The sequence below is a fragment of the Coregonus lavaretus genome (assembly GCF_964263955.1).
Source record: "Coregonus lavaretus genome assembly, chromosome: 17".
NCBI lineage: Eukaryota > Metazoa > Chordata > Actinopteri > Salmoniformes > Salmonidae > Coregonus > Coregonus lavaretus.
In genome coordinates, this window is record NC_140004.1 from 18,019,869 (window position 1) to 18,030,153 (window position 10,285).

The following is a 10,285-nucleotide window of genomic DNA, read 5'->3' on the forward strand; positions in this document are numbered from 1 at the left end:
GATGGCGAGCGGGAATGACAAGTCGCGGAGTGATCTTCAAGAAAACTGGAGAAAAAAGATCCTGTCAACCGCGAAGCACACGGGCATCTCCCTCCCACTCGCGCAGCTGCCAAACTGACACCGCTGCTAAGCAGACACTGAACAGAGACCGCAGTTGCACTTGGCCAAATCAATTCCAGCAATTCATGAAATAATTATGAATGTACTCTAACACATCGCGACCCACCATTAACAGGTCCGCGACCCATACTTTAAGAAAGGCTGATCTAAACACACACTCATGCACACACGCACACACAAAATCACAGAAAAATGTGATTTTAAAAAGCTAACACTGATGTTTTTTCACTGGCTGTAGCCTTCATATTCCCATTCTGCCTTGGTCAGCTGGTATTCTGTGTGAGTTATCACAAAGCTGCCACACTATCAGACAAGCTGTCAGTCCAATTCGTTCGTTTCCCACGGGGGGCCAGTATGAAAAATGTATGCACTCACTAACTGTAAGTCGCTCTGGATAAGAGCGTCTGCTAAATGACAAAAAAATAAAATTAAAATAACAACAACATTTATTTTTTATTTATTTAACCTTTATTTAACCAGGTAAGCCAGTTGAGAACAAGTTCTCATTTACAACTGCGACCTGGCCAAGATAAAGCAAAGCAGTGCGATAAAAACAACAACACAGTTACATATGGGGTAAAACAAAACATAAAGTCCATAGTGCAAAATAATTACAATTAGTATTAACACTGGAATGATAAATGTGCAAGAGATGATGTGCAAATAGAGATACTGGGGATGAGGTAGTTGGGTGGGCTAATTTCAGATGGGCTGTGTACAGGTGCAGTGATCGGTAAGGTGCTCTGACAACTAAAGTTAGTGAGGGAGATGTCTGGCCAGTCTACCATATGCAAGATTGGCTTCATCCTATCTCTTCTTACATGATCTGTTATCAGTCATTTGTTTATAATCAGGTAATCAGGTGTAACAATCAACATGAGTAGTCTCCCAAACTTGAATACTTGCATTTAGTTGTGTAATTTTCTCTGACTGTTGTGTGGTCCTTTAAGGGTTGAGGTTATGGAATAATTCAGAATTACAATCATATGTGATTTATTTAATGATCTATCATTGTCAGAAACTTTCCCTTTCCCAGATGGTAAATGGGTAACACATGATCTCTCACACACAGAATGATGAATCACTTCTCGCTCTCACTATTTCACATATGTAGTTAGTTTTGGCTGTGCTGTAGGATGAAATCTGACAAAACTGTAAAATTATGATCCTGTCCAATAACTCTCTCCCACTCTGTCTCTCTTTGTCTGTCTCTCTTTCTCACCCTCTGATCTCCGCAGGCAGAGTCATCCTCTTTTATCATCGGCGTCTGTCGGTTTGAGCATCTGCAGACACCCCCTCCTCCCCCCACCTCTTCCCTCCTCAGTGCTTCTAACTGCAATCTCTTGTCAACAGGGACAAATATCGACTTGTCCTGCAGCCCAATTTATGCCAGGATTAGGAACCTAGCACCCTAAAACTCAGTGATTATGTCCAACAGAGCTCATTACTGTCAAATCAAAGGGCCCCTCAGAGGAGTCACTCATTGGTAATGACCCCATTATTAAGCCAACATGTGGGGGGTTGGCCTGCAAACTGCTCAGTAAATAATAATAATAATTTGGTTAGTGCTTACATTTGTCCTATTTCACACATGTCTGAATTTGTTTTGGTTTTTTGCATATTCCAACGCCCCCTGAGACACCCTCAGACTGTTGGGTCACAACCAGGATCAAATCAAATCAAATCAAATTGTATTTGTCACATACACGTGTTTAGCAGATGTTATTGCGGGTGTAGTGAAATGCTTGTGCTTCTAGCTCCGACAGTGCAGTAATATATAACAAGTAATATCTAATAATTTCACAACATATACCCAATACACACAAATCTAAGTACGGAATGGAATTTAAGAATATATACATATATGGGCAAGCAATGACAGAGCGGCATGGACTAAGATACAGTAGAATATTATAGAATACAGTATATACATATGAGATGAGTAATGCAATATATGTAAACATTATTAAAGTGACTAGTGTTCCATTTCTTAAAGTGGCCAGTGATTTCAATAGGCAGCAGCAGTCTCTAATGTGCTAGTGATGGCTATTTAACAGTCTGATGGCCTTGAGATAGAAGCTGTTTTTCATTCTCTCGGTCCCAGCTTTGATGCACCTGTACTCACCTCGCCTTCTGGATGATAGCGGGGTGAAAAGGCAGTGGCTCTGGTGGTTGATGTCCTTGATGACCTTTTTGGCCTTCCTGTGACATCGGGTGCTGTAGGTGTCCTGGAGGGCGGGTAGTTTGCCCCCGGTAATGCGTTCGGCAGACCGCACCACCCTCTGGAGAGCCCTGCAGTTGCCGTACCAGGTGGAGATACAGCCCGACAGGATGCTCTCAATTGTGCATCTGTAAAAGTTTGTTAGGGTTTTAGGTGCCAAGCCAAATTTCTTCAGCCTCCTGAGGTTGAAGAGGCTCTGTTGCGCCTTCTTCACCACACTGTCTGCGTGGGTGGACCATTTAAGTTTGTCAGTGATGTGTACACCAAGGAACTTGAAGCTTACCACCTTCTCCACTGCGGTCCCATCGATGTGGATAGGGGGGTGCACCCTCTGCTGTTTCCTGAAGTCCACGATCATCTCCTTTGTTTTGTTGACATTGAGTGAGAGGTTAATTTCCTGGCACCACACACCCAGAGCCCTCCTCCCTGTAGGCTGTCTCGTCATTGTTGGTAATCAAGCCTACTACTGTTGTGTCGTCTGCAAACTTGATGATTGAGTTGGAGGCGTGCTTGGCCACGCAGTCATGGGTGAACAGGGATTATAGGAGGGAGCTGAGCACGCACCCTTGTGGGGCCCCAGTGTTGAGGATCAGCGAAGTGGAGATGTTGTTTCCTACCTTCACCACCTGGGGGCGGCCCGTCAGGAAGTCCAGGACCCAGTTGCACAGGGCAGGGTTTTGACCCAGGGCCTCGAGCTTAATGATGAGCTTGGAGGGTACTATGGTGTTGAATGCTGAGCTATAGTCAATGAACAGCATTCTTACATAGGTATTCCTCTTGTCCAGATGGGATAGGGCAGTGTGCAGTGTGATGGCGATTGCATCGTCTGTGGATCTATTGGGGCGGTAAGCAAATTGAAGTGGGTCTAGGGTGACAGGTAAGGTAGAGGTGATATGATCCTTGACTAGTCTCTCAAGCACTTCATGATGACAGAGGTGAGTGCTACGGGGCGATAGTCATTTAGTTCAGTTACCTTTGCTTTTTTGGGTACAGGAACAATGGTGGACATCTTGAAGCATGTGGGGACAGCAGACTGGGATAGGGAGAGATTGAATATGTCCGTAAACACACCAGCCAGCTGGTCTGCGCATGCTCTGAGGACGCAGATAGGGATGCCGTCTGGGCCGGCAGCCTTGTGGGGGTTAACATGCTTAAATGTCTTACTCACGTCGGCCACGGAGAAGGAGAGCCCACAGTCCTTGGTAGTGGGCCGCGTCGGCGGACGAAGAAGGTGTTTAGCTTGTCTGGAAGCGAGATGTCGGTGTTGGTTTTTTGTCTGGAAGCGAGATGTCGACGTGGCTGGTTTTCCTTTTGTAGTCCGTGATTATCTGTAGACCCTGCCACATACGTCTCGTGTCTGAGCCGTTGAATTGCGACTCCACTTTGCCTCTATACTGATGTTTTGCCAGTTTAATTGCCTTGCGGAGTGAGTAGCTACACTGTTTGTATTCTGCATATTCCCAGTCACCTTGCCATGGTTAAATGCGGTGGTTCGCGCTTTCAGTTTTGCGCGAATGCTGCCATCTATCCACGGTTTCTGGTTAGGGTAGGTTTTAATAGTCACAGTGGGCACAACATCTCCTACACACTTCCTGATAAACTCAGTCACTATTTCAGTGTATTCGTCTAAGTTATTTTCGCAAGCTACCTGGAACATATCCCAGACCGCGTGATCAAAACAATCTTGAAGCGTGGATTCCGATTGGTCAGACCAGCGTTGAATAGTCCTTAGCACGGGTACTTCCTGTTTGAGTTTCTGCCTATAGGAAGGGAGGAGCAAAATGGAGTCGTGGTCAGATTTGCCGAAAGGAGAGCCTTATAACCATCCCGGAAGTTCGAATAGCAATGGTTGAGGATCTGCCAATATCAACAGCAACCCTAGAGCAATTAGGGTTAAGTGCCTTGCTCAAGGGCCCATCGAGAGATTTTTCACCTTGTTGGCTCTGTGATTCAAACTAGCAACCTTTCAGTTACTGGCCCAACTCTCTAACCTCTAGGCTAACTGCCACCGAACAGACAGCTCAGCCCATTAGAACTAGTTCCCCTACTGGTGCTATGCTGTGCCAGTATTTGTTTTTATTTCTAGGGCATGAAACATGTGGCATGATGTAAAAGTCTCTAGACACAGTGAAGTACTACACATTTTTTCAAACCTCTGCCTGAAATATTAGTTTGATAAATGATCTCAATGAAAATATGTTTAAAGACAGGTTCAAGCTCACACTTTGCTGTGCTTAGATCACATCAGTATAGTGTGCTCCAGCCAAGGCTCTATTCAATCAAAACCTGTATCCAGATACTAAAGCAATAGAGTGTAGGAGGAATGTTGTTTTTCCCTATCGTTCAGATCTGTATACCGGTTTTGATTGAATAGGGTCTAGTGTTTGGTCCAGTGCTGTAAACCAAGAGCAAGACATTCATCGCAGAGCTGCAGTCCTCTGGGCATCCTTATCACTGAAATAACAGAATGATGTTGAAATCCTATACTCTCTGATGAAACTAATGTGAAAGTTCACATGTGCAGAATGAATAAACCATTAACACACCATAACAATTAGTCATGAATTTCCTGAAAGACAGAACTTTGTGTGTTACTTCAAACAGGACCAAAGACAAAGAGAATACACATACCCTTATTTCTTGAGGAAATTCAACAAAAAGATCAACAAGGAGATTCATTTCATAGAACATATTTCTTTAATACAGTAGTTAGTTACATGGATGTCCAAAAATAAAACACATATGCATAATAATAAAACATTCATGAAGTTCCCTTTCCCCCCAGGCCCCAAGAGTGCACTGTAAAGCCCCAACCCCACCTGCTTCCCCGACAACATTTGTCTGCTGCCATCTGCCTGTCTGCCCCCCCCCCCCACCCCCGTCTCCTCCTCAAAGTATGTAATTAAGCTGCAACACCTTTACTCCTCTTACATCGCCTCCCCCCCTCCGCCCAGTCTCCTACCTTCACAAACAACAAGCTTAAGAAGAAATGGTCTCTTTGCAAACAAACTTTCCCCTCTTTTACATTTCATTCATTTAACAAGTGCTTGTAATAAAACAAAAATATCAACACATCTGAAACAGCAAAAGTATGAAAATACTGTACAAATTTGTGATTTACCCAGTGTAAACAGGTTTGCATGTGTTATACGTACCAACAACACAAATAAATCCTATATGACTGTCTGCCTCTTTGTTCAGGATTCTGGTCCCTCGTAGAGTAAAGAATAACATTTGAAAAGGTGAACAGGAAAAATATTCTGTCTGAAAAGTATATTTACCTCTGTCGCTTTCTGAAAGTTTGTGGAAGAAAAAGAAGAAGCTATACGGAGATCAGCCAGCTGGCCCCAGCTTCAGGGTCCAGTACAGGGGTAAGAGGGAACCTCTGTAGAGTTGAGGACTCCCTGGGCTTCTCCCCTACCCACTGAAGCACCCGTTGGGTTGGAAATGGGTGAGAAATGCACATATACACAAGAATGAAAACATATCTGCAAACCCATGTTCAGGAAAACAAAGTAAATTAATCTGATATGGTTCATTGTCTCTTTTACGCCTTCAAAGCATTTAATTACGGACACCAAAAGTCTGTGCGTTTACCAGTCATTGTTCCTGTGATGGCAGCAGGGATCCAGCCAGCGGTCCCACTCCACCTAGCCCTCCCCTCTCTTTACACTTTGGTGGCCAGAGACTGTACCTCTGACTTCTGTGTCTGGGCGCTGAGCGTGGAGGACATGGAGCTCATCTGGCCATGCATGGCCTTCTTTAGGTTGAGCAGGCACAGGCACTGGGAGCGGAAGCGCAGGTCGAAGAAGGCGTACAGGAAGGGGTTGAGGCAGCTGTTGACATAAGCCAGGCAGGTAGCATAAGGGTGTGCCACCAGGAGGAAGCGCTCAAATCCACAGGAGCTGGGAGCCAGGTTCAGGTAGGAGAGGGCATCCATGCTCTTCAGCAAGTGGAATGGGGTCCAGCAGATGGCAAACACAACCACCAGGGTGGTGATGATCTTCAGCAGACGCCGCTTTTTCTGGTCCTCCTTACGCAGGTTGTTAAAGTGGCGCGTGACGGTGCAGCCGATGAAGCAGTAGAAGATGGTCATGGCCAGGAAAGGCAGGAGGAAGCCCAGGGCGGAGGAGGACAGGCTGAGCCCTGCAATCCACAGGGACTCATGTCTCTCATTCAGGGTCACCAGGCTGAAGTCCATGGCACAGGTGGTGCGGTTGCTGTTGATGTCGTCCATTGTGGTGCGGAACAGCAGAGTGGGCACGGCCAGCAGGCCTGAGAGGAGCCAGATGGCCCCTAGGGAGGCCAGCATGGTGCCCCGCGACCGCAGCCGGCTGCTGGACAGAGAGTGGACGATAGCCAGGTAACGGTCAAAGCTCAGGCAGGTGAGGCAGAAGACACTGGCGTACATGTTGACCAGCACCACATAGCTGCTGATCTTACACAGGGCCACACCAAAGGGCCAGTGGTAGCCCAGTGCTGTGTACACCGCCCAGAGGGGCAGAGTGATCACAAAGGTGAGGTCAGCCAGGGCCAGGTTGCCTATGTAGACATCTGCTGCTCGGCGCTTGGATTTGGACCTCCAGACGGTGAAGATGACCACTCCATTCCCAGACAGGCCCAGGATGAAGATGAGCATGTAGAGAACAGGGATGAGGGAGTAGGACGGCTCCCACTCAGAGTAGTCACACATAGTTTCATTGAAACCATAATCATAATCATAGGTATCTCTATACTCCACAGCGGGATCCATGCTGAAGTCAATTTTTTGTTTGGAAATAGAAAATCAATTCTAATTCTAATAATCCTTTAGAGTGGAAAAAAAAGTTTCTGTGCAGTCCAGAACTGGTTCAGTAAAATTCAAATAAACCAATTGTCAAAGCTGAAAACGAGAGAAAAATTAATGTTACAGGAATGGTGAGTCCCTATCAGTCGTTGGAGAAGAACACAGGCAGTATGAGTGAGTGGGGCAATGCTGCGTGGCTTTTTAAATTCAGTGCTCCACACCCCTTGTTCCCTCCCCCCAGGACGAATCCCCCTCCCCCATTAAACACTTAGCCCGGCACCTCCCTCCTCTCACCTCTCTCTAGCACAGCACACACCAGGATTCATCCAGTTGCGATGACGCCCTGTCAAACTTTATTCATATAATTTGAAAATGGAAAGAAAAGCGAAAATATAAGGTTAAATTGTCTCCCTAAAAAGTCTCTGTTTTGAAATATTTTTGAAAACGTTATTGTTTAGAATTTACATCAATGTAAGTTATGTTTATTAAAATTAATAACCTTTCAATTTCAAAATAGTGCAGAAAAATCACAAAATAATTAAACATCAAGTTTGTGAGACGATAGACAGTAAGCTCATAGAAAATAGTGCTACTTCCAATGCAAATGTTTTTTTAAGATATTGTAAAAGAACAACATGTTTGGTGCACCATGCTGCCTCTGCAATGATTTCAACAGACCAATCAATTCAACACACGGTTTCAATGATTTTCAATTGATTTTAAGAACTATTGCTCAATCTTTAGGGTTCATGACATGTCTGGACAGGCAAGTTTTCTAATTCACGACTGAACTACTAAATTACAATGTGAATGCCACAATGATAGAAGTAAGTGCTTGGAGATTTCCTAACCTGATGGTTTTGCCCTTTAAATTTGGCTATTAACATGCTCTAATTAAAATGTAATAAAGTGTAACAATAGCAATAGGATAATTAAAATATTACAATAATAAGGAAAACTATTCAGCTGCCAATGCAACATTGTTGCATGCAGAACTTCTGTGTGTCTGGATTAAAACGTAAAATGGAAATTAGATTGATAGGCGGGCAATTTAGAATTGGTTAAACGGTTTTAATGATTAAATTGTAAACAGACAGCTCAGGGGGGGGTGAATTTCATTCTCACGTCTAATTTCCATGATAAAAAGACACAAACATGCAGGATAAACAAAAACAAAAGGAAACGTTGCATTTGGCTTAACCAATCTTTGATTGCCTCACTTTGATCGTGGTAGGCCTATAGGCTTAACTTGCTAATGCCAAAATTAAAACATATAGGCTAACATACTCCGGCTTTTCAATTAAACTATTTAGAAATTGAACTAAACATTGTGTTGAAGGAAAATGTTAGGCCTATTTGGCCCTCTTCTCACCGCCCAAGCTCTGCTCAGTGCCTTTGCACTTCAGGAAACAAGTGCAGTTATTTTTCAACTATAGGCTACAGCTAGATTGCCTTTGGCAATTGATTATAAGATTTAATCTCATAATCCCTATCATAGAAATAGGGAGGCAGGTAGCCTAGCGGTTAGAGCATTGGGCCAATAACTGAAAGGTTGCTAGTTCGAATTCCCGAGCTGACAAGGTAACAAATCTGACGATGTACCCTTGTGCAAGGCAATTTTGATGTTGGTTGACCCTGGGTGTGACCCACTCCCCAAGGTTGTCTCAGGGGGAGTTGGGATATGCAAAAAAAACACATTTCCAATTTACACATGAAATAAGACAAATATCTATCCACTTCTCTTTGAAGTTTCTGATCAAATACAGTTAAAGCCTCCTTTAATATTTGAGAAGAATGGGTAAATGACAATTTTACAGTATGTAGAATATGATGTTCATCAAACAATCAAGAAACATAAATGTGTCTTTAATTCCGAATTTGCATGTCAAAGTCTTTCTGACTTGACCGCTGTGGCGCAGTGGTCTAAGGCACTGCATCTCAGTGCTGGAGGCGTCACCACAGACTCCCTGGTTCGATTCCAGGCTGTATCACAACCGGCCGTGATTGGAAGTCCCATAGGGCGGCGCACAATTGGCCCAGCGTCGTCCGGGTTTGGCCGGTGTAGGCCGTCATTGTAAATAAGAATTATTTCTTAACTGACTTGCCTAGTTAAATAAAGGTAAATAAAATAAATAGAAGAGTATTTTCAGGAAAATACAACACAAGGTTTGGACGGTTGGAGTTCATTGACTCTTCGTTCATTCTCCTGCCCCCTAAAAAACACGTAATGTGAAAAAGTCGATTTAAAGCCCAGGCCTGATATTCTAAGAGTTGATTCGGTTGGTCCGGCCCGGGTTTATGGTTTGCGCAACATTGTAACCTACGTTTGATAGAAACGCGTGGCCGTGGCTTCGAGAAGCGCGCCTGTATCTCTCACAACTAGAATGAGATTCACTTTCTATGATCTCTCGCTCTCTCTGCTCTGATAGACATGAGCCTGCAACTCTCATCTCTCCAGCGTTGCACTTCGTCATTTATTTCCATATAGAAACATAGCAGCGCGAAGGGTTCTGGAGGATCTACAGCACCCCTGATAAATTGAAATACATTTGCCAAAGTTATAGAATTACGCCTGTCTGTTCAGAAAGAAATTACATAATTCAGAATAGCCCACTACACCATGAGAAGGCCTATAATTTAGCCACAGAGGATCAACAATAACTTATTAATATAAAAAAATGCCTCGCTGTGGATTGTGTGTAGCCCAATAACAAGGTATAGCGGCAAATCTGTCAGTGAACAACACGCAGACAAAACAGGCCTTTCGCAATATTTCAAATACAATCGTGGGAAAACACTGGTTGGAAAGCAAATGGCTCCTACTGAAAAGAGAAGTCTAATCTGTCTGCTGTAGCCTACCAAAATATTTGATCAAGTTCCAAATATTGTTTTACAAAGTAAAACAAGAGATAAACTTTTGGCACTGAGCGCATTGGCCATCACGGATGAGTCAGCTGTGCATCAGTGAAACTGGAAAGCATTTTTAGGACTATCATTTTCTCCTCATATTGTACAATATGTGTGTCTCCACACAACTAGGCTATTGAAGGATTCAAGGCAAGGTCGTTTTTATTGATCTCAAATTCTCTGTTTGTCAGTGTCAAAGTAGCCTGTCATTTCGATCATTTGTGCGGTATTAAAAATTATGCCGATGTCGA

The 10,285-nt window shown here is 43.9% G+C and overlaps 1 protein-coding gene across 1 annotated transcript; it reads right to left on the bottom strand.

Annotated features, from left to right (window-relative positions):
- Positions 1-5,254: 5,254 nt before the first annotated feature.
- On the bottom strand, positions 5,255-7,270 carry LOC311144519 (apelin receptor A). Its single transcript, XM_084180545.1, has one exon. It carries the CDS (start codon positions 7,092-7,094, stop codon positions 6,009-6,011), a length of 1,086 nt encoding a protein of 361 aa, XP_084036671.1. The 5' UTR covers positions 7,095-7,270; the 3' UTR covers positions 5,255-6,008.
- Positions 7,271-10,285: the final 3,015 nt, after the last annotated feature.